The sequence below is a fragment of the Xenopus laevis genome, chromosome 3L (genome assembly GCF_017654675.1).
Source record: "Xenopus laevis strain J_2021 chromosome 3L, Xenopus_laevis_v10.1, whole genome shotgun sequence".
NCBI lineage: Eukaryota > Metazoa > Chordata > Amphibia > Anura > Pipidae > Xenopus > Xenopus laevis.
The window spans coordinates 115,578,555-115,604,156 of NC_054375.1; the positions used below are offsets into that span (position 1 = coordinate 115,578,555).

The 25,602-nt window shown below is 37.7% G+C and overlaps 1 protein-coding gene across 3 annotated transcripts in view; it reads right to left on the minus strand.

The window, feature by feature from the left end:
• Positions 1 to 1,132: 1,132 nt before the first annotated feature.
• abhd2.L (abhydrolase domain containing 2 L homeolog) overlaps positions 1,133 to 25,602 on the minus strand; it is a 36,707-nt gene continuing 12,237 nt past the window's right edge. For all 3 annotated transcript variants that reach the window (XM_041586847.1, XM_041586846.1, XM_041586848.1), the window contains exons 2-11: positions 24,757 to 24,831; positions 22,424 to 22,624; positions 21,470 to 21,645; positions 20,923 to 21,090; positions 13,824 to 14,007; positions 13,332 to 13,424; positions 10,302 to 10,412; positions 9,503 to 9,572; positions 8,409 to 8,493; positions 1,133 to 6,501 (exon numbers count right to left, since the gene is read on the minus strand). In XM_041586847.1, coding sequence (XP_041442781.1) covers positions 6,302 to 6,501; positions 8,409 to 8,493; positions 9,503 to 9,572; positions 10,302 to 10,412; positions 13,332 to 13,424; positions 13,824 to 14,007; positions 20,923 to 21,090; positions 21,470 to 21,645; positions 22,424 to 22,617 — 1,281 coding nt within the window. In that variant the 5' untranslated portion in view covers positions 22,618 to 22,624; positions 24,757 to 24,831 and the 3' untranslated portion in view covers positions 1,133 to 6,301. The remainder of the gene's footprint in view (positions 6,502 to 8,408; positions 8,494 to 9,502; positions 9,573 to 10,301; positions 10,413 to 13,331; positions 13,425 to 13,823; positions 14,008 to 20,922; positions 21,091 to 21,469; positions 21,646 to 22,423; positions 22,625 to 24,756; positions 24,832 to 25,602) is intronic.

The window sequence follows — 25,602 nt, forward strand, 5'->3', positions numbered from 1 at the left end:
ATACATGAAATTTTTTATTTTATTTTTTTAATATACTTATTTCAGTAAGGTCAGAGTTAACAAAATGACATTTTCTTATTGCAGTGAACATTTTCAGGATCACAAAATCAAAGTAACAAAAATGAATAGTAAATCAAAGAAAATAAACATTTTCAAAGTAAATGTTTTTTTTGTTTTTTTTTAACTTATATAATATATATTGCATTGTTAGTTGCAATTCTCAATCTCTACAAGTGACTGGCCGTAACAAAGTCCTAGGCCTGCACTAAAAGCTATCTAGGGCAGCATTTAAGTTCAAAATAGAATAAAAAAATCATTTGTGGTTTTCCTCCATGTCCAGGAGCAAGCCAACTTAGTTAATGAATCACATCCGTTTGCACGTTCCTGCACCCGTGTTGATTGTTTAGTGCTTAGTAAGGCAGTCGTGTTGGAGTAAAATAAAGAGGAAGATTAATAAAACATTATGTTGTGTTTATATATCACTTTATTTATAAGGCGATACTTGTATAAAGTTCAGTAGCAATAATATATCTATTGATGTAATATATTCTGCGAGGAGGGGAATGTAAGATAAAGAAGTGTCGTTTATAAGGATTGTGGCAGGTCGGAAAGACAACACCTCAACAAAAACTACAGATATGGCTTGCTCCAAAAAGGGTTTTTGCTTATTCCTTGAAAGTAATAAGTATTTCCCATAAAAATAGAACAAGCTTGCAACAGCGTAGCGGCTGAGACGCCTTTAGCAAATCTGCCGGTGTTTTATGCATGTGCACATGCAAAGGCTTCTATTGAGCTGCCATAAATGCTGCCCTATTAAAAACTTTATGATTGGCTGCAAAATAAAAATATTGTAGAGCGAATATGCATCGGTTGTTCAGAGAATGAACATGCATTTAGTTTTGAACAGCTGCTAGGGCTAATGATATGCAGTGATGTTAGTAGCTGCTACTAGTAGGATAGTTGCTCATACTAGACAACCTGCCTTCCTTTGCACTAGGGCTTGATACAGCCTTTCAAGGATTTCCCTTACTAGCCCCCAGCTTATTCAAGGGCCTCATCTAATTCTTTGGCTAATATCAATGGTTCAGAAAAGGAATATATAGAAGCCCAGTACACATTTGGACAGCCCTGCGTTTTGAGCATTATGTTGTGCTATCTTATCCTTCTGTAGCATCAAATCAGAAGTGACAAAGAAGAAGCGAATTGCCCAGAAGAAGAAATTTGGTGCCTTGGTTTTGCCAACTAAGCTAAAACAAAAAAACAGCTATGTAAACAAAACTGCATGGAGATAATGTTTTACAGAAATACGACAGGACCACAATCGTATCACAAACACAAACAAAAATAGGGGCAGCTGGATCATTGGTCAGAAAATTAGCTTTTGATTGTATTCAGTGAAAATAAACGCATGTGATTGAACGTTATGGAAAGAAAAACTGTTTATGAAACAAACTGCTTCAGAAAATAATTCAATCCAGTCTGACAATGTCTCAGAAGAGGCTTAACTGAAACTGATCATCCAGGTTTGTGTGTACCTATAAGGGACGGGGCACATGGGCAGATTCGGGGAGATTAGTCGCCAGGTGACAAATCTCCTCTTCTTCGGGGTGACTAATCTCCCCAGATCGATCTGCCTTCCGCCGGCTTAAATGAATATCGCCTGGGGGCAGGCACTCGTCCCAAAGAAGAGATTTGTTGCGTGGCGACTAATCTCCCCGAATCTGCCCGTGTTCCCCGACCCTTAATCAGACAAGAATGCATAGTGAAACCACCAAATACGTCAGTCAAAGGCAAACATGCCACAAACAGAGGCTAGGGTTGCCACCCGGCCAGTATTTTACCGCCTAGCCGGTAAAACACCTGCCAAGGCCGGGGCCAGTATTACAAATTTACCGGCAATAGCTGCCGGAAAATTTGTAATACTCCTAACAAAAGCCCTTGGCCTGCCCCCGACCCGCTCAAAATTTACCTTTTTTGCTGCCTTCTGGCCAATCGTGCATTCTGGCTCTGCCCCTTTATGTCACAACACTCCCCTTTCTACGTCACAACCAGCCCCTTTTACATCATGGCCCGTCCCCACCACCAGCTGGTGAGCATTTTATTAAGAGGTGGCAACCCTATTAGGGGCCCTTGTTGCTCCGACACAAATACAGTAGAAATGTGCGCACAATGTTGTTTATTTCACCAGGTAGTCATAGAACAGCAGCTACACACAAAGATTCATCGGCTTTATTAAACTGACAAAACAACATATTCCTACAGCCTAGTGCGTTTCCTAATGATCTTCAATATCATTGGTTCATTTCATAAATTGCACCTTTGTTGCATTAATGAATTGTATCTGGAAACTGGTTCCTTGCCTAATATAGATTCACATACAGAAAAATAAAATGTTTCCATGAAAGGTTTTTAGTGAAATATGTACAATTTTATCCTAGTAGCTATTTCATACAAGAGTGGGATACACAAGTCTTGTATGTTGCCGCCACCTTCCGAATACAGGATGGCTGAATGTTAAACAGAAGGGATCAGAATTGTGTTTGGAAAAAATCCTTCACAACGGTATTCAGCCCAGTCAGTTTATAAGATCAAGTCAAGCTGCATTTGGTTACCCTGTATGTGTGAGGCCCAGGCTTCTGAACAGGAGCCGGACAAATACATAGGAAGGTGAAATATGTTGCTAAACAAATCACCACTCCCCCCAATATAATATACTTTATAAAACAGGCCAGCATTCAGCAACCTGCTTCCTATATGGACCTATAGCTCTGCCTTCCTGCTGACATGAAGTACAACAATAGGACCACAGGTTGCTCATCTTAGATACATATTGAACTAAAATATTTAATCAAAAGATCTTTCCCATCCCATCTGTTACAGAACGGTTACAAACGTATGATCACTTCCTGGCTGGATAAATTACCTTCGCCCCAATGAAGGCTTTTAGGAGAATGTTAAACCTAAAGGTATCACAATATCCTGGGAAACTTGGAGACTTCATGTTCCCTTTGGATAACATGGGGATATAAAACATAAAAGCATGGGAATTATGATGGTCCTTGTCGTAAGTGCTTGCACCAATGTTCCCTCTAATTTCCTTTGTCCTTTTTGGGCACAATTTTAAATAAGTCTATACAAAGACATGAGTGGAGCTAGGGAAGTACTAAATTCTATCACAGCTATTTGATCCAGCAGCTGATTGCATTGCTCAAAAAAAAAAAAAATTTGTTTTGCCGCGCAAGTGCACCCCTATAGTGGGAACATTGGACTGTACCTCTTTCTGAAGGCTTAGCAATGGATGCAAAACTGGAGAATTGAAATGCTCAAATTCATTATCAATCAAACTTGTTTTTTTTATTAACAATCACCATAGTGCAATCTCCACTGCAGAATTTAAGCAGTACATTTGGAGAGGTTTTTATACCGTCCTCACTTCCATTAAGTACCCTCAACCCAGGTCAACCATTAACACTTTGGTGTGTGGCAGCAGCTCTATCCCTGAGTGTTAAATGGCAGATTTGATAAAGAATGCCTTACGGCTCCATTTATTGGGCACCCGGCATGCTTTAACCTTTGGTTACATATTGAAGCATGATAGGCCGACAACATCTGGACACCCCCAGGTTAATGCGGTAAATAGAAAGCAAAAATAAAACAAATACTGCTGCAAACAAAACTAAACACAATAAAGAGCACACACTATTAAACCTAATAAAAGTTCAAGTCATTCTAGGAGGTTACACCATCAGGTTAGTAACCAGAAGCCTTGCAATCACTGAACACTACTCTGAGCAATGGACAGGTCCCACATATACTGTAGCCAGTGAAAAATAAAGGGATATATAGAATACAATGCTGGCATAACCCACAATGCCCTCTGCTGAATTATCTCAGTGCACCAATAAGGCAACCTAGCAAAAAATCCAGTATAGCAGTGAGTGAGCAGGTGTCTCCGTGTGTCACAGGAGGACTAAGTAATGAGCGGAAAGGTCTGCTAAACGCAAGCACAGATTTATTTTGTTTCTATGTGCGTATTCCCAATGGCAACGTCTAAAAAATAAATGCCTTTCCAGGTAATCCTATCACGTCTGCTCTCATTTTACAGGTTAAGAGTGAAGACAGATTGTGTGAGCTCCAGATCATGGTGTGATGTGTCACGTTGCCTTCTGCCTCTCCCATTTCACTTACAGCTCAGCACATTTATCTTTAATGGATCCGGCAGAACAAACGCAGCTTCAGGTTTACAGATGAGGAGGAACTTACCGGTAAACAATATTATGTATACCACAAAGAACAAGCCAATATACAAAACTGTGCAACTTATTGATTTCAGTAGTGCAGGCAAAACAAACAAATGGAACTGTAACAGCCTTTTAGGTCACAGAATACAGCCCAATCTCAAACTAGAGCTACACTTAAAAATGGAGGTGTCTTCAGCAAACAAAAAAGTGCGAATGAGAACACAAGCCTTCTACAGGGTGGAGTCTTTAGAGGAAAACAACACCACATTTCAAATTATAATAATAATTACATTAATATTCCCTTAAATATACAGGTAATTATAAAGGCACATTGTCTTGTTGTGCGCACAGAACAAGCATTCTTTGCGTATATGTAATTATACGTGAATTATAATTGGTGTATAATTGCAGTTGTGCAGAGAAGGACTCCAATTTTTCATTTATGGGTCAAAAACCGACGGTGATGCAGAATTCTGAGCAAAGGCAAACATTATGTTAGCTGTACACATAGGTATATAATTATCAGCAAGCAGGTGCACAAATTACAGGCTATTTAAGGGAGTTAAAAATGAAAAATCAGTACCAAATAAAAAACAAAAACAACCACTTTCCCTGACTAAATTAAGTTACTGCAGTGTCTAAGCAAGACAAAAACAATATGTGAGTAATAAGGTATAATCATCACCACAAAGAGATTATAGATTCTATATAAAGGAGGAAGACTATGTCTGGTTATGGGCTGTACTAGGCATCCTAAATGAAGGCAACCAACACCTACAGTCTCAGGACTCAGTGAAGTGGATCTCATTCAACAATCAACATTTGCCAAGGCTATTTTCCTTAAATCTACAAAACTCTGTGCCATTCGTTCTGGGGGTGAAAATAATCATATTAATTTATTCTTTAGAACATTATGGTCAGAAAATTCTTGCTCTCCCTCCCAGGAGACAAAGCTGCCATTTCTTATCTCATGGAGGTTGTCAACCCAGCAACACGTTCTTATACAACGAAGATGTTGAATGTTATCAGACTCCCACCATCGTATCATAGGTTTGGGAGCAACTCTCCCTGATAGTAGGTGTATACATTAACCCTATTTTGGCTTGGAGAGAACATTTATGGGTTTGTGGGGTGAAATGCTAGGAGCCGAAGGGTGATCAATCACTGCCAAAAAGCATATTCCATCTAGAAATTAAATACTCAAACCTAGAGAACAGATCTATGCAACTTAAATATTGAAATAGCTTTGGTAGATGCAGAACAAAAAAAAAAGTGCTTGTACAGGTACCAGTGCATAAAGAGTAGTTCCAAAATGTAACCTCTTCTTTAACAGCTGTTCCCTTTGAGTCACCAAAATAAAGAAAACACAATATTTTATAATTCTAACAATATACTTATTTTACATTCACTCTCCAGTAGATAGGTGCAAACTTTACCTTGATATTTGTACACCAAGGATTGCCCCCTCTGGCATCTAAAAATGACTAGGCACCAGCCAAAGCACATGTGCAGGTCTGCTACTGGAACAAGCAATTATCTGGTACTAGCTTGAATGATATATATATATATATATATATATATATATATATATATATATATATATATATATATATATATATATATATATATATATATTTATTTATATTCATTCAGTCCATTATGTAACACATGTACTTTTACAGGCCGATAAGAAAAAAATAACTTGCACACAGAATTCTTAACATTTTGCTCGAATTCAGTTCTAAACAAATCGTACAGGAGTTCAATATAATATTGACTTACAATGGGGCAACTATACCTGTACATGGAAATGGAGTGAACCGGCCAATGGGAAATACAGCAAGAAAAAAATAGCTACTAATTAAAGCACTGCAGATATCGAACCAAAGAGAACTGTGTGAACTGGAGAGACTCACAGTGGGAGCATGGCCTCTTTCCAAGTTGAGTTACAGACCCCTAAATAGTATTAGAGAAAAAAATAAAGTATAAAGATTCCCCTAAAAATGATGGTCTCTGTAGGTAAATCTAGTCTCTTTGGGAAAATAATTGAAGAGCCAATTTTATTTATGGTCCGACTCAGCAGCCTGCACCACATCAGAGCACTGGGATTTATTTCTCTCCCACTGGCAAATGGCATTGGAGTACTGTACTATAAGTTTGTCCATCCATGTTAGTGGTTCTGGAAATAGAACAGCACCCTCAAAGAAACCAAGGTGCCCTCCATGTAGAGGTAATACCACCATGACATTTTCTTTCTTTTCTATAAAATAGAGAGAGAGAGACAAAACTAAGGTTACTTTCTACAACCAGTTTTTACCATATAACAATCCATGATGTCCTGGCTGTATGAAATAATAACGATGCTGACTAAGCAATATGAAATTTCTATCTAATACAGAAGTGCTGTGGCCAGGAACCAATGTCCTAGGGATGGCACATTGCTTTGTTAAAATACCCTTTATGTTCAGAGCTACAGTAGCCTAAAGATACAGCCCTGCCTCTTCATGGAGCATTTAAAATTTTGTTGCTTCAATAATGAACACCAAGCCGACTTCTGATGCTCTATCAATACCACTTTAAAGGGGTTGTTCACCTTTATTTCAACTTTAAGTATGATTTAGAGAGTGATATTCTGAGACAATTTACAATTGGTTTTCATTTTTTATTATCAGTAATTTTTAGTTATTTAGCTTTTTATTCAGCAGCCCTCCAGGTTGTAATTTCAGCAATCTGGTTGCTAGAGTCCAAATTACCCACTGATTTGAAAGAGTGAAGAGAAAGATGAGTAATAAAAAGTAGCAATAACAACTAGAGAGGTACATTTCCTGAAGAAAATGTGAGTGGTGCTTGCCGTGGCAAAGCTCAGGCCCAAATCTGATTGGCTGTTGTTGCCCCGCCCCTTTTTTTCCTAATTGTGAACCACAGTCACTCAGTGACTAACATACAAAAGTTTGGGAATGCTGTCATTTAATGTGTAAAAATGGCAGCATTTCTATTTTTTTCTATTGAAAATCAATGAATGAAATTTGATTGGTTGTTGGTGGCTCCGCCCACTTTTTCTAAACTTGAAGTGGAAACCCCCAGCGACCACATTTGTGATATTCAAGGTCCCTGACATCAATACTGAGAGAATGGCAGCCTTCTTAATTTTTCCCATTAAAACCAATCAAAGAAATCTGATTGGTTGGTTTTGGCTCCACCCACTTTTCTTAATTTTAATCCCAGTCCCCCAGTGACCAACTGTGCCAACTTTGAGGAGGCTGCCATTAACCGTCTAAGAGCGGCAGCAGTTTAAAATTTTCCTATTTAATTGAATGGCTGAAATTTGATTGGCTGTTATAGACTCCGCCCACTTTTTGTAAATTTTGGCTGCAGTCACCCAGTGACCCACGGTGCCAAGTTTGGGAGCTCTGGCTTTATTACTGTGAGAATTACAGCTGTTTACATTTTCTCATTGAAGTCAATAGGGAAAATCTGATTGGTTGTTTGCGGCTCCGCTCACTTTTTTGGGTCCCCAAAATAGGACAGAAAAGTCACAACACCCCATTCCCCAATAAGCTGAACGGTTTGACACCTCATTCATGGGTCTGCGACAAACTAATTATTCGATAAATTCCCCATTATAAGTCAATGGGGCAAATTTGGGGACCTCTCCTGCCCCGGGGGTAAAACTTATACCCTCGTGTGGGGTATCATCTGACACAGGTCGCAAACCTCTTCAAATGTGGTAAATTTAACGTTTCTACAAGATTCCCTCTCTGCGCTAGAATCCGTCAAAAGTTGGCCTCAATGTTAATCTATGGGACTTTTCGGGGTGGTTAATTGCCCCCGCAAGGGGCAATTAACCACCCACCCCTTAGAAAAGTCATACCACCCCATTCCCGATTAAGCTGCACGATTTGACACCTCATTCATGGGTCTAGGACAAACGGTGCGGGACTAGTTACGCGCCAAACTTTCATACGGAAGAAGAATAAAAAATAAGTTTGCAAGATAACAGTAGTGATGCTTTGCTTCGCAAGCACCACTAATAAATTTGTAGCTTTACAGAGCATTTGTTTTTGATGGAGGTCAGTGACCCCCATTTGAAAGCTAAAAAGAGTCAGAAGGAGAAGGCTTTACCCTGAACTTAAGCTTTAATATCTCTATTCAACATGATATACTGACCAGCAAGAGTCTTTGGAATTGTTAACAAGCTGTCATGTACCAATGGATCATCCACTGAATTGACCAGAATGAGGGGTACGTGAATCTGGATGAAAAAAAGAAAACAATTAGGACAAGAGATTCTTAATTCTAAATTCACACATTAACTAAAACAAATCTGAATGAAAATTGTAAAAAAAAAATAAAAAAAAAGTCTCGACAAAATCGTGCAACAATTCGAATTGTGTGACCACAAATTTTGGGGATTTTCTAACAAAAACCAGTCAAAATGTCCGAAGCCCACGAAGATCATGAAGGCAAGAAACATCTTCCAATTATAAAAGGAAAATCTCCGTTGACTACATGACTTCAACAGGTTTTAGCTGGAGTATTTTCGGATTCTGATTTTTAGCAGTTTTGGAGCATAATAAATTCAAAAAATTTGAGGTATTTTTTCCCCTTAAAAACCCAACCAGAAAAATGTAAGAGCTTAATAAATAGGCCTCATTGTGGTCTTCTAAGCAAGTAAGGAAAAATTGTTATTTCCTGAAAACATTTATATTTTGTCATGTTTATAAAGACAACATCTACTTAAATTTGCCAGATAAAGCCAGAAAATGTTTTTATATGAGCAAATGATTACAGAAGAATCAGAAAATTAGTCATCCGTACCAGATTAATTAGTATTATCATTTGTCTTGTTATCAAAATACAAAGGGAGGCAATTTTCCTCGATGAAGCCAGATTACCATGAGTAAGGTTTCACTAGCAGCAACCTTAATGTTATACTATAGAAAGTATTAATCATTTGTTGCCCATGGCAGCTAAGATTTAACCATGGGCAACAAATCTCCCCATGTGCCATTGCCCTAAATGTGAAACTACCGTCCTGTCATCAGATGATCATAGTGTTCCCATTCCTGGTGTGACAAATATTCTGATATATATATATATATATATATATATATATATATATATATATAGATATAGATATATATATATATATATATATATATATATATATATATATATATATATATATATATATATATATATATATATATATATATATATATATATATATATATATATATATATATATAATTTTAACTTACATTGTGCAAATAACGAATACAGCTTTCAGCTTCATAATATTCCTTAAGAGTCTCGTAACCATGGAATTTCCTAGAAGGTGAAAGTAAAGGTTAGAAAACATTTTAAAAGTATCATCACATGTGAGTTCCCTTCTGCACATTACATTTCTTATTTACAAAATCCATGTTTTTTTAGAATTACCATTATTTATTTTTGTACTGTGTATGTATTTGTATCAATTGTAATTTATGTTCTATTAATTTATTGTTCTGCTATATAGTGTTGTGTACATGAGTAGTGGTGTAAAAATATACATATACACGTATATAAAAGGGCAGCCAAGTATGGAGGTTTACTTTGAAAGCAGCAAGTTAAGTTGCAGGTAATACCTAGTCCCTTTGTAAAATGTATAATGAAGCAACAGAATTCTTAATGAATCAGATAAAATTGAGCATAGGACTGGCCAGATATGGGATGACTTTGACATAGTTGGCCAGCTTAAATATATTGCAATATATGGACAAACAATCCCTGTTTTGTTTAAAGGGTAAGGCATTTTTTAGTAGCAGTATGCACAAAATGTCGCTGTCTTAAATATATATATATATATATATATATATATATATATATATATATATATATATATATATATATATATATATATATATATATATATATATATATATATATATATATATATATATATATATATATATATGCGAGCCCCTTAGGGGCAGCAATATGTAAACGTTGCATCTTTTATTACACACCCCCATAAATTCCATAGTATGGATGACATTCTCATGCAGCTGAGCTTACCTCATTATAACATCATCTATCTGCATTAGAGAAGTTGCTGTATAGAGTCGGCTTAAATCTGTGTCTTCTAAAACTCGGTTTGTTTTACTGCTATCACCGAAGAGTATTTGTCTGTTGAAATATAATAATGAAATAAAAGCATTATAAAAAGCATATGTTTTTTCAGTGGGAAAAAATATTCTTCCAAGTTTCTGCTACCTAAACTGTATGTATAAAAGATAACAGCAGTCACATACAGTATGAAAAAAAAGAGAAAGCTTGTTAGAGCATGGTTTGCCTTTAAAAATAATTATTACAAAAAATGAGGTGTTAGTACAAAGCTCACGTGCCATGTCAACCCACCGATAGCATTCAAAGTCTGTAGTGGATTTAAAATCATATCCACCAGCAAACAGTGTGACTGAGTAATAAGTCCATGTTGCCCTTGCCCTTAACTCTAGTGAGAAAGCAGGGTGCTTTTAAATTAACCAACGCCTGTAAATAATTCCTTGTTCTATAGGCTGAATGGCAGCTAGAAGCTATATTTGGCTACAATTTTTACACGAAACACAGAAAGAAATCACCAGTGGGAAGCACCCTTGTGTGCCAGCGCATGGTCTAACCCACATTCTGGAAATGACCAGCTGCTAGAAATGATAAAAGCCCTTATTTGTACACAAAAAGGAGAAAGATAGATTAGTAGATTTAATAAATGTACAGTGGTGTGAAAAACTATTTGCCCCCTTCCTGATTTCTTATTCTTTTGCATGTTTGTCACACTTAAATGTTTCTGCTCATCAAAAACCGTTAACTATTAGTCAAAGTTAACATAATTGAACACAAAATGCAGTTTTTAAATGAAGGTTTACGTTATTAAGGGAGAAAAAAAACTCCAAATCTACATGGGCCTGTGTGAAAAAGTGATTGCCCCCCTTGTTAAAAAATAACTTAACTGTGGTTTATCACACCTGAGTTCAATTTCAAAGGTTATAAAGCCATTTCTAAAGCTTTGGGACTCCAGCGAACCACAGTGAGAGCCATTATCCACAAATGGCAAAAACATGGAACAGTGGTGAACCTTCCCAGGAGTGGCCGGCCGACCAAAATTACCCCAAGAGCGCAGAGACAACTCATCCGAGAGGCCACAAAAGACCCCAGGACAACATCTAAAGAACTGCAGGCCTCACTTGCCTCAATTAAGGTCAGTGTTCACGACTCCACCATAAGAAAGAGACTGGGCAAAAACGGCCTGCATGGCAGATTTCCAAGGCGCAAACCACTTTTAAGCAAAAAGAACATTAAGGCTCGTCTCAATTTTGCTAAAAAACATCTCAATGATTACCAAGACTTTTGGGAAAATACCTTGTGGATCGACGAGACAAAAGTTGAACTTTTTGGAAGGTGCGCGTCCCGTTACATCTGGCGTAAAAGTAACACAGCATTTCAGAAAAAGAACATCATACCAACAGTAAAATATGGTGGTGGTAGTGTGATGGTCTGGGGTTGTTTTGCTGCTTCAGGACCTGGAAGACTTGCTGTGATAGATGGAACCATGAATTCTACTGTCTACCAAAAAATCCTGAAGGAGAATGTCCGGCCATCTGTTCGTCAACTCAAGCTGAAGCGATCTTTGGTTGCTGCAGCAGGACAATGACCCAAAACACACCAGCAAATCCACCTCTGAATGGCTGAAGAAAAACAAAATGAAGACTTTGGAGTGGCCTAGTCAAAGTCCTGACCTGAATCCTATTGAGATGTTGTGGCATGACCTTAAAAAGGCGGTTCATGATAGAAAACCCTCAAATAAAGCTGAATTACAACAATTCTGCAAAGATGAGTGGGCCAGAATTCCTCCAGAGCGCTGTAAAAAAGACTCGTTGCAAGTTATCGCAAACGCTTGATTGCAGTTATTGCTGCTAAGGGTGGCCCAACCAGTTATTAGGTTCAGGGGGCAATTACTTTTTCACACAGGTTTGGATTTCTTTTCTCCCTAAATAATAAAAACCCTCATTTAAAAACTGCATTTTGTGTTTACTTGTGTTATCTTTGACTAATAGTTAAATGTGTTTGATGATCAGAAACATTTTGTGTGACAAAAATGCAAAAGAATAAGAAATCAGGAAGGGGGCAAATAGTTTTTCACACCACTGTAGAACACTTATAATCAGCCTTTTGTTTAACAACTTCTGTCTGTGGGTTCTTTAAATGCATGCTATTATCTTTTTATTTGTGTGGATTAACCTCCTGAGACACAGCACCTAAACCCCACTTTGACACTAATGACTTTGCAGTGGATTTAGTCACTCTCTTTCCTTATTTGCCAACTACACTGTATGCACAAATAAAGTATGAAATCTGAATTTCCACCTCAGTGAACTTTGTATACCAACACACCTCATATAAATCATCATGACTGCAGCACAGGTAATGTTACATCTGGAATAAAAAGTGCTGAATGTTCTGATTGAGGATCAGCCCACTGGAATATTTATCTGCTATTTAAAATAGATAATGAATGGAGTGACTTCCTCCTCCTCTGTCCTCATAGCGAACATGAGCAAGATACTTGCTTAATATTTTAATTTCTTCCTTGCCATTAGCAATTGGTAGGGGGTTTTGGGAGCAATTCCATTGGAATCCAAGATGCTAGCTCCTTTTCCAATATGCATTCTTATAAGTTGTTGATTTGGCACAGATTGAGCAAATATTTTTGTGCTGGTCATAGTGATGATGCCAAAATGCCATTTGACAAATGTTATATTTGCCATAACCGAAGATCTGTCCTAGTTAATCAGTGGGGTCCTATAATACCCATCTACAATCATCTTTATAGAATCAACATGTGACTTGCCATACCTGTATTCTAGTTCATGTAAAATGTGATGGAACTGCATAGCATGCTTCTCACTTGTTCAGCCTCAGCAAAACAGCAATGAGACCAGACAGTTACCCCACACAAATATACAAACCAAAAATATGCTCTTGTTTTACCCAATTGATCTGAGCTTTCCTAAGAAAATGTCACCAGGAGAAAAACCCTTCTGATGGTACCTGTGAGACAAGATGATTTTCTTCATGTTGTCAGCCATTAGAAAATTGTAAAACCGTCTTAATTGATCCCATTGTAGAAAGGTATCCTGTGCACTGCAAAACACACATTATACTAATTATCCCACAGAAAAATATAGTTTGTATTAGGGAAATGAAAACTCTTTAGGTGGTGCCCCATTATGAATGTAGAAATTTATGATGACATGCCACATTCCAATTAGAGTTGCAATGACAATATTTTGATTATACGTAGATTTTAGTAACAAAATTAATGTGATATTCTGCTAGTTTTCAGTGCTAAATTCTGGCACTAAAGTTCAAATGATATACAACACTTTATCAACTAGCAGATAGGCAAGTATAACTTAGGCAAATACAGTAGGTTGAGCTAGATAGACAAGTTTTTTTCAACCTCATCTACTATGTAGTACTTTATGTACTGAATTAAATGTTGATTTTTTAAGGAAAGACATCCTATTTAGCAATACTTACTGAGATGCACTGTACCCCTGGCAAACACTGACACAACACAGAACTCTCTCTTGGTTGGATGCAGTCTCTCCGAGATATTTGCAAACAATGTTTCCTCCAAGACTGAAGCCGACAACAATTAACTGAGTTTGAGGAAAAGCCTTCTTGATGTAGTTTACCATAGCTCCAAACTCCCATGTGCATCCTAAGGGGAAATAAAATAAAATTAGTGCAATTAGTACTGTCCAACATTTTAAAAATGTTTTCAATACATGGTAATGTTACATATTATAAGATGAAGAAGATTGAAAATGCAGTGTTCTCCCAGCCAACAAATGATTCTTGCCTAGTAAACTGTGTCTACCATGTTCCCGGGTGAGTAACAAACTTATTCTCCGACAGTTAAGCAGTGCATCTTCATCATTGAAATATAGCTCAAAACAACTTGTTGGTGCTTTGACTTTCCCTAATTCGCTAGTTATATTACATAGCTAAATAGCAAATAAGGATGGAAAGAAGACACCTATCCATCAGGTTCAAACTTCTGCTCAGTGTGTGGTTGATCTAGACTGGAAGGTGAAAAAACAAAGCCATCTCCCATTTAAGGCATAAGGAAATGAGGATCAGTTGGATCTGATTTACTACAGGGAATATTCCCTTCAGAGATGTTTATTGAGGTATAAAAGAAAGAATTATTTAACGGTAAAGGTTCAGGTCTCCGACTCCTCAGTTTATGGTACATCCAACTCCTCTGTTTTTAAAGGAACATAACACCAAAAACAAAGTGTATCAAAGTAATTAAAATATAATGTACTGTCGCTCTGCATTGGTAAATGTTGTGTGTTTGATTCAAAAAGACTACTATAGTTTATATCTACACAAGATACTGTGTAGTCATGGGGAATTCTCTTCAAGCTGGAAAAAAGGATCAGGTTACATAGCAGATAACAGATAAAACACCATTGGATTGAACAGGGCTTACCTGCTCTGTGCTATGTAACCTGTGCCTTTTCTCCTTCTTTCCAGCTTGAATGGCTGTCCACATGACTACACAGCAGCTTATTTATAAATTATAGTAGTCTTTCTGAAGCACACAACTTTTGCCAGTGCATGCTAACAGTATATTTATTATATGTTAATTACTTTAAAATGCTTTTAATTTTTTGGTATTACTGTTCCTTCAATATACTAATGTATTTTCCCGGTTGACTGAAAGAAGTTACACAACATTAAAAGGCATTTTATCACTGCCAAAGCTCAAAAATATAAAACCACATCCTTTGGTAATTCTAAACCAAAATCAAAGTTAAACTACATAAACCAAAAACAATTGAAAAACCCCACGTACATATAAATTGAACCTGGCATATATCTGTCAAATAGCTGTTAAATACAATCCAAAATTAACTGAAGTCTTGTTCTTAGAAACAGAATTGCTCCTGCCATATCTTCCTTCATAGAAGCTCTTAAATCTCATTTGATTATTTTCAGTGCTTGAACAGTATATGTCGGGGTCTGTACATTTTTGTCGATTCCGACTGAAGATACCCAAAATTGCTTCAGACTCCACAGCTCTGTAAAGGTTGGACAATATGAAGCATGCCCCAGAAATTAGCGGACAGGCAGCAAACCTTCGGATGAGGTCAAATTTATTGAAAGATTTTATGACTGAAAAAACCCACCCCCATTCATGTCATGTCCGGTCATGTCTTCCAAAATATTCTAATAGCACTAAAAAATATTATTCAGAGGCTCATCATCATAAGAGGAGGACCAGTTGCTCTGCCCTGAGTCTTCAGCTTAAGCAAATGTTCCAAAATATTCTGTCAGCTACAAATGCAGAGGTGATAGGCAGTCAGACCGCAAAACACATATTTCTACTTATTATGCACCTGATATCGGCATAACCCCACTATAGGTCCATTAAACACAACGCTGCAAAAACATACAAGTCATAAGAAAAACAAAAAAGGCTCTTTATTATAAATACCAGTCGAGTTGTCTCCTAGCAACCTTTTCTTATTGGAACCTTAAAAGCTGATTAAATATTTACTTATCACTCATTCTAAGTAGAAATGAACCGTACCTACTTAGCTTATTTAATTAAACAAGCAGCAGCAAGGTAATAGGTATGAAATGTTCTATCAATTATTAATGAGGCCACAGTACATCCCCGCATTCTTGAACAAAACATAAAAAAATGGCATTACAGAAGTCTTATCCTTAACCGTAAATAATCGTAATTTTAATTGCATTTTCGCATTCAGAAAATTTTTCTGATGCAAATTTCTATTTTGTGAGCAGTTTCTGTGCTGGGAAGATGGGCAAACATGATTAAGGCATCCAAATCAGAGGACAATGATCGAACCAGAACGCATACATTGAGACAAATTCTGTATAAATAAACTCAGCTGCAGCATTTGTCAGATCAGGAGTAATTCATTATACAGAGGGAGTCTCACTGGACTGCTAATTTAAATTACCTACTCCTCTCTCACAGTTGTTCGCAAGAACCAAAGATAGTTGGAATGTGAAAGATATGTAGCTTCTGCAAACTTTATTATCTAGGCAATGCTCAGGGGGCCGTCGGGGCAAGCACCAGATCAACCTTGATCCAACATGAATATTAAACCTGTCTAGTTGACATCTGGATGATTTTGGGCCAGATATCGGTCGGTAGCCTTGTTGTACGGCCCTCTACATAGCAGATAAGCTGCCAATTCACTCTAAAGCTGGCCATAGATTTTTAAAAGATCTCTTCGTTATTGTTAGACCAAGCTTATCTTGCAACGATTGTTTAAATGTACGATTTGTCCATCAACTACAAAGACCATTTCAAGCAATGTTGTTTAGTTGAAGCCAGGAAAACTGAGGCCCTGCAAACAATTGGACAATAGATAGATTTCACTGTGACCGATAAAATTTTTCTAACCTGGCCGATCAATTTTCTGACCGATGTCGGCCAAAAAATTTTTAGGTACAAGATCGTTTATTAAAGAAAATCTTTGCATCTATGGGGGCCGTAACTTGAACCGGCAGCTTAAATCAGCCCGTGTATGGCTACCTTTATGTGTAGATTAGAAAGTACAAAAAGCTCTACTCTCAGGAAAATAAAACCACAGCTCTCATTTAATCTATCACTAACAAAAACAGCAAACGGATATTCTATTTTATCTGTCTCACTGATAAGCACATATCAGACTTTTCTCTGCTGCTATTTATTATTAACAGTGTTAAAAGAACACTGGCATGTCTCCAGTTCTCTCGCACCGTCCTATCAAGTGGGATTAGTTGATTATTTCAATTAAAGATGCATCAAACCCACAAAATAAGTTCTAAATTGTTTCAGTCCCTTGGGGCAGAGACACAAGCTCATATTTGGGGAGATTAGTCGCCCAGAAACAAATCTCCCAGCAACTAATCTCCCCGAACTGCCTTCCAGCCGGCTAGAATGTAAATCGTCGGCGGGATTGCACTTGGAGCACTTTTTCGAAGTTGCCCGAAGTTTCCTTGTGAGGCAACTTCTGGCGACTTCGGAAAATGAAGCTCCGAGTGCCATCCCGCTGGCGATTTACATTCTAGCCGAAGAAGAGGTTTGTCGCGGGGTGACTAATCTTCCCAAATCTGAACACGTGTCTCTGCCCTTAGTAGTGGGCCTAGTGAATATTAGGCGATAGGAGATTTTACAACAAAGCTTCTTGTTTGTTTTTAAGCAGAGGTCCCTCAGCACCTCCCACATTACAAGCAGGCAAAGCAACATCTGCCCCTCTCAACTTTAGTTTTGACTCCAAAAATTATTTACTTATGGTGCCATAATAGCTGTACCTCCATTTTACACATATTCACATATCTAATACATGTGTGTTAAAAGCTTTTTCAATAGCTGAACAGCCAAGGTTGTGTTTATGAGCAGTTGTCCCCTGTAGGTTCAGAAAAGTCACTGACAGTTACTGTATATATTAGATGAAGTATACAGGAGGCAAATTCATAAGTGCTTTTCAATACAGTTGCTATTTTGCTGCTGAGCCCAGAACCATGCCACTACACTCTACAACTAGGGCTTCTTTTATACAACAGAAATGCAGGCACTTCTGCCTCCCATTTTTAAAGTTTATATTCAGTGCAAGTAAATAAGTGGGCAGCATATCCTTCCACTCCAAAAGATGTCTTAAAGGTCCCTGCCAGATGCACAGTAGGCCAATCACAGCCCTGCAAGTTACACTATCAAAGACAGGTTTCAGTTTGCTTTCAGGTCCAACAAGCTGCTGACTGGCTCCTATCCTACAGTGCAGTGTGCTGAGTGCCACCAGCGCCCCTGCACAGCCATAGAATTCAGTGGGAAGGTTAGTAGGGTTTTGGGGAACATTTTCAATAAATATAATTAAAGCACAATCCTATATTTAAAAGGCGTATAATGCGCTGGCACATTCACATTTTTACACAACAGGTCTCCTTTAATGATTTTTCTAGGTTTGCTCAACTTCATTTACCATTATCTGCTCTCTATCAGTGGTCCTGAGTTTAAATTTTTATCATGCATTGCTTTGAGCAGTCTACTAATTATTTCTATGTTTTATTTTAAGCAAAAACTACTCATTTGTTGCTCATCTTTAGCCTCAGAACTTAAGGAGAAGGAAAGCTAAATCCTAAGTAAAGTTCTATCACAAGGCTGGTATACTAATTACTTACAGAACATAGTAAATGCTGTCTCCCTGGTGTCTAATAGCAGGAACTAATTACTTACAGAACATAGTAAATGCTCTCTCCCTGGTATCTAATAGCAGGAACTGCGCTCTGATTAGAACGTAGCGTAGGGCTCCAGTGACGTCACAGTATTTGCAGGCAGCTTCCTCCCTGCTGCCCGAGGCAGCCTTGAGTCGCGTTGGGCCAAATTCTATTCTGTTGCGCATGCTTCAGATGCTGAGCTTTCCTCCGATGTAAAATGACACGCATGCAAATCAGCTATGCGCGTGTCATCATTGACCCCTGGACAGTGCCCCGTATCTATGGAGACGCATGATCATTTTTTTTTATTATTAAAGGTAACAGCTACATGGCAACTTTGAGCACTTGCTGTGCGCAGCGAGGGGACATTTTTTAAATCAGCATTTACAGTAGGCAGCACGCCTATTATATTGTGCGCACTCGCTGCCTTTCTGCCTGGAACTGAGCACCAAGTCATGTGTGACGTGCTCCTGGGGAGAGAGGAATTCTTTTTTTCCCGCACATGCGCAGAGAGGTGAAGGAAGCCTCTAATCCATAAGTAAGATGGCCACCGTGTTGTTCTGAAGCAGAGCAGAACATCAAAAATGATTTTATGCTTTTGTATTCGGATTGCTGAGCAGAAAATGATTAAGGTCATCAATGTAAGTACTTTAGAGGGAGGTAGTGCATGATTTTTGCCTTTCCTTCTCGTTTAAAGGAAAACTATACCCCCGAACGATGTAGGTCTCTATAAAAATATATTGCATAAAACATCTCATTTGTAAAACCCTGCTTCATGTAAATAAACTATTTTCATAATAATATACTTTTTTGGTAGTATGTGCCATTGAGAAATCATAAATAGAAAATTGCCATTTTAAAAAATAAGGGCCGCCCTTGGGATCGTAGGATTCACTGTGCACACACACAAACATGTATAATGGTAAGAAGCAGTAACTATGACTGCAAATTGCTTACATTGGGGAAGATTGCACCACAACATGTTTCGGGCTAGGCCCTTTATCAAGTGTAGACACTTTATAAAGGGCCTAGCCCGAAACATGTTGTGGTGCAATCTTCCCCAATACAGGCACTTTGCAGTCACAGTTACTGCTTCGGATTTGTCCTGCTTCTTACCATTATGTCATTTTGGGTTGTGCACACAGGACACCCCTGCAGGAGAATCCACCTACAAGGGTGAGCTACAGTATACTCTTATTTGCTAACATACACAAACAAACCAAACATGTTAAGTCACAAGCCAATTAACAGGCCGAGTTCTGTCTTCTGCTTCCACATTTCTTCCTGTTACAGTTAAATCTGCAGTATTTCTGGTCAGGTGATCTCTGAGGCAGCACACAGACCATCATGAAATGGTGGTTCAAGGCAGGGAAACAGATTAAACAGACTTTATTGATGAACAATCATTTTCTGCTTAAATTGTAAGTGCAATATATCTTTCTTTGATTAAAGGCGCTGATACAATTTTACACGATGGGAGTGCACCCCTTCTTTTATGTTTATAAGAGATGTAAAACGGCAATATTTACTTAAATATATAGACCAGTTTTGTAAGATTCTTAATTAGGTATAATCTGTTGCTTAAATATTCATTTTGGGGGTAAAGTTTTCCTTTAAGGTTTTAGTGGAGTTTAAAGCTGAATGCATACAGCAGATACTGTATGCTTGTCTGACCCAAGAGCCAAATGGACAGATCATTTACCGATTCAGATACACAAACTGATAGGGAAATTAGCTAATACAGGAACTGATCTTAATGGTCAGATTAGATTTTTGCCCATTAATCTATTTGCTCGTGGACCTACTGTCATGCCAAAATGAAGACAAATGCATGCATAGATGTTCCTACAGTGGCTGGTATGTATCACAAAATTCCCTATAGTTCTATATATTTTTGGAAAGCATCTTTTATCTGGAGAAAAGCTCAATAGCTCTGACATATGCTTTAAACTGGCCATAGACGCACATATTTGATTGTGTGTGAAGTGTCCTGACATTTATCTTGCCATGCCGATCGGTCGTTCAGTCAATCGGACAGGTTAGAAAATTTCTGTCGACTGCCGATCATATCATATGTATTACCGATCGTACGATTCTCAGTGGGAGACCAGCTTGGTCGGACATAAACTTTCGTATGATTGCTGTAGGGCGAGAACGTTGCCTGATCTGTTCTTTTACTGCTTTATTTGGTCTGAATGGTTAGTGGCAGGTCGGGAGATGAGGACGTACGGTCGTTCGTCCGATATTGAGGAAATATCTTAGCGTCTATGGCCAGCTTTAGGATTGGAGAAAATGGACAACTTTCCTGTTGTGTCTCTTCCACTGTAGGAACACTCCATGAAGTTAAGACATAAAAGGATTTCTAGGCAACATTAAAAGCAGTTTAAGCTCATACCATAAGTGAACATGCGTGGAGAAGTCAATTCAATATTTGTCAACGCTCCAAGATGATTCAGCACAGCACATCTATAGCCATTTTTCTGAGCATAGTCGACAAACGTTCGAATATACTGCTTCTCACTATGATTGGCTATTCCAGGACAGATTACCATGGTGACATTCTCTGCATAGAAAACAAGTCAACAGGCTGAGAAACAGAGGCAAGCAAGAGACATGTTAACTTATAAATGTTAGACTGGAAATCTTAGTACATCCCAATGCATGTGTGCACAGATAAAAACATATACATTTAGAAATCACATGCCTACATGTCTCTAGAAGCAACATAAAAGACTTTGAATGGTCAGCTATGTAATAGCTGATGGGAACCAACTAAAGCAGGTATCCATGGTTTAGACAGAAATGAAGAAGAGTATTTCTATGCTGCTATTACCAAATATTGATCTCTGTCACAAACCATGATTTCCCTTGTATAAGGCCAGCAGTTGTGGCTTCCTTCAGATCTAATGTCCAACTGACCCAAAAAGGGCCTAATTACCAACCTCCTGTGCAGTGTTCAGCTAATGGTTCAAACAGGTCAAAGGTTGCTGTAGCACCATCTGGCATTGTAAGGTACTTTCTTAGTCCATATGGATTTGGAGAACTAACTCGGCCCATCTTCCCATACAGGGCTGTCTGGATATGTCCACTTTTTCCCCAGATAAGAGGTGGAATGTACCTAAAATAAAAAAAAATCTATGAAGTTTATAAAAAATTTGCAGTTATTTCTTAAAGAAAATATAGCATTGTTCTGGAGCAGTATAAACATTTGCTAAGATATCACTACCAGGACCTGTAACAGTAACAAGCAGATGTGGTAGGCTTTAAAGAGTCCCTTATTTTGTGTCATTTAATTATTTCCCATCAGATTTTGTAAAGCTCTTCTGCGTGATGCTCTTTCCTTCTTCCTTCAGTGATGATACCCCTTCTTTCTTGCCCCCACCACTTGTTCCTCATTCACCTTCTCTTCTTTAATGTCACAATCAATTGTCCATGTCTCTCCTTTCTCAAGATCACATACATTCAGTTTATACATTCTACTTTGCATGTCAACCCAAAAATGTCTCCTAAAGTCATATCTTAACTCTTTGTCTTTCTTGCGTCAATTTATTCACCTTATTTCCCAATGTGTATCACTGATTACTTCTTGTTAACTCTGTAGAATCTATAGCCTTATCTTTCTCTTCCAAATTCATAGTTAGTGTCTCCTAGTGAGCTATAAAGATCACCAACAACTGACTTGAATAGCAACTGGTCTGGGTAGAAGCATCAACAGTAATGTGTTTTTCCATTTTCAGTGTGCTGTACACTGATGACTTTACAGTTACAGCCAGCTGGTCACTTGCTTATATGACATTTTTTGAGGCATATGATACATAAGACATGTAAAATCAGTAAAAATTCGACCCTCTGACATGTTCAATGTAAGCCTTTTATTTTCAGGTTTCAGTACTTACTCTTTGGTCAACAAGGGGCAAGATTTTATTAGATATCGAGTCAAAGCAGTGTCCTGATACAGAAGATCAGGTGGGGCAGTTGGATTCTTCAGGTTTAATGAACGTACAATAATGTATAGAACAGCGGCTACTGCTGCCAACTTCATTCCATCAAAGACGGCAGGCATCTCAGGGGTTTCCACTATCGCATCCATCTTGACTCTATATAAAATAAATTAATTCAATTAACTTTGTTTATGTAAAGTGTGTGTGTGTTGAGGTAGAAGTGCAAAATAACCAAACATTTCCTTAAAAAATATTAAAGCCTGCAGCCCACTGAGTATTTTGGATGTCATATTAAAGTACTGGAGATCCACAACAGTCAATACACTGCTACTGGCCTAAGAGAAATGTCACACAAAGCACAGCCTGATCTTCTCTCTACCTATGTTTTCTCTATAGGAGGAGATAAGCTGATGCTCTCTGCCGTGTCACTGCTCCGTGCAAAGACATGGAGTAGCACAGAAAATACATGCAAAGACATTAGCCTATGTTTCAATATATTATATCAACAATGAACCTAACAAAGAAGTGTAGAGAACGATCCTTTATGAAATCCTCTTGTGCAAATGCTAGAACATTAAGGGTAATTTTACGAAGGGCAATGTCACACTTTGTCACCTGTGGGACATCATCTCTCCCTTGCACAACAAACCATTAGACTGAGAACACCTTTAAATCCAGCAGAATGGGGCACACTTTTCTATGTGGCAATCTCCATTTTTCTAGATAAAAAGGTATTTTCAGACACATTGGGCTATATTTATCAAAAATTGAAGTTAGAGATCGTCACAATCCTCTAAGCCATTCTTTTTTATGGGATTTTTAAGAGTATCTATCAATGGGTGAAAGTTCATCCTTTGATAAATACGCCTTTCAAATTCCCATAGAAATGAATACAGAGTGGTTGAATTTCATTCTAGAGGACTGTGGCGATCTCTAACTTCACTTTTTGATAAATATACCCCTATGTCTCCCATTGGTGTTAAAGCACTATATTTATCATTGCCCATAGGAGTGAAAACAGGGACCATGTAATGCTCATTTATAGAGCACTTGTAGCTAGGGATTTAAGTGCAAACTGACCCGAATCCAGTGTAAAGTGCAAGGCACAGCATAGCTTTCTGTGCAGGCCTGTGTTCATGGAGGGGTATACTGGAAGGGCACATAAATGTCCCCAATCAAACTCCCTTTCTAGTTGGGATGTTGCCTGGGCACTTTGCTTGTCAATCAGATGTGCAAGTGAAGGGACAAGCAGGGGGTGAGATTATAGTGTACACCTAAGTGCCACCCTGGCAAACCCCCATAAACACACTGTAGCCAAACCCAAACTCAGTCAGCATTGTACTCAAGGAGACACAAGTCCTTGTACCACATTCTGTTCAGGGTGCAAAGTCAATGACCCCTAATATGTTTTTTCATAAAAATAACTCCTTTCAGATGTTGGAAAATAAAAACTTTTTTTCTGCTTTCAATATCTTGACCTAGTTATCAAAGTGAAATTTGCAATGTCTTGGCTGGTCATGCTAACATTTCTATTATCTATTATCTATGCAGGGGCAAAGTACATTTTATATGCAAAATCAATAAGAACTTAGGCTGAACACACAAGTGGCTGTAATTTTATCTTCTCCAAACCTGGCTGTACTGCCTAGCATTGAATGATAAAAATCCGCCTAAAACCGCTGGTAGAGGGAAAATTGTGCCATAAACTCCAGAATCAGTGAAAGGTGCACAGCCTGATTACAACATTTTAATAAAATAAACAAATTTTCCCCCCATCTTTTTAAGGAATTGTTCAGTGTAAACATAAAAAATGGGTAAATAGGCTGTGCAAAATAAAAATTTTTTTTTAATATTGTTAGTTAGCCAAAAACATAATGTATAAAGGCTGAAGTGTCTGGGTGACTAACATAATAGCCAGAACACTACTTTCTGCTTTGCAGCTTTCTTATTGGTTACCAGTCAGTGCTTTTGAATCTGACCTGTATGTTAAAAAACAAACTAACTGAACAGTTATATCCCACGTGCCCCTCCCCCTTGCTGACTAACTCAAGGGTTTGAGAGCTGAAAAGCAGGAAGTAGTGTTCTGGCTATTATGTTAGACATCTGCTCACTCCAGCCTTTATACATTACATTTTTGGCTAACTAACTATATTAGAATATTTTTTTTATTTTGCACAGCCTATCTATTTACCCAGTTTTTATTCTTACACTGAACTATATAGCACAACACTGAAGGATTTTATGCTCAACAAACGTTTGGAATTTGGTATACAGAAAATGTATCTTACCGATTTAAGAGAATCTCCACCAAAACCTGGTCGAACACGTAGAATCAAAGTTCACAGTGACAAGGTCAGCTTAGTCTGTTGAAAAACAAAAACATCTCAATCATATGGAATATTCAGCTGGATATTTGAAGACTCAATTTTAAGCAAATAATAAAATAATATAAACTTTTCTCATCAGAAATTGCACATTATTATGGGGCCCACATTACTTGCTGCATTTCCCATTGTGGTCAAATGTGATCTGTAGATTTTATCAAATGCATTGCGTGCTGAAGTACTTAATATTTATTAACAGCAACATATTGAAATGGGTTGTAGGTTCTTCTACCAGTGACCTGAAAATACCTTAATTCTCTTTCATCTTTACTCAGACCCTTTTCTTTTGGACACAGATATGGAACCTCTTCTCTTAAAAGCCCTCCCTGAGGGTACTTAAAGATGTTAATATTTAACAAGGTCTTGTGAAGTACATGTGTATGTGCACATTACTGGTACTGGCCCTGCAGAAGTTTTTTTTTTTTTGCTCAGAATGTAAAAAAACTACCCCTATAATATAAGTTATTGGATTGGGAGCTGTAGATCCTCATTTGCCTTCCTCATATAAGAATTTTTAGTAGTGGAGAACTGGGGTATTAAGAAAAAGTTTAAATGTACAAAAATACAAAGAAAATACATAGAAAGAACAAATAATAGGAGAAATAATGAAAAGGAAACAAGAAAAGAAGCAGACAAAAATGTCAGATAAAATGGAAAATTAAAATGTTTCATAAAATGGTGAAGTCACTACCACACACACACACACACACTATGTGTCCAGATTTGGTAAAGCAGATTGACCATTGGTGA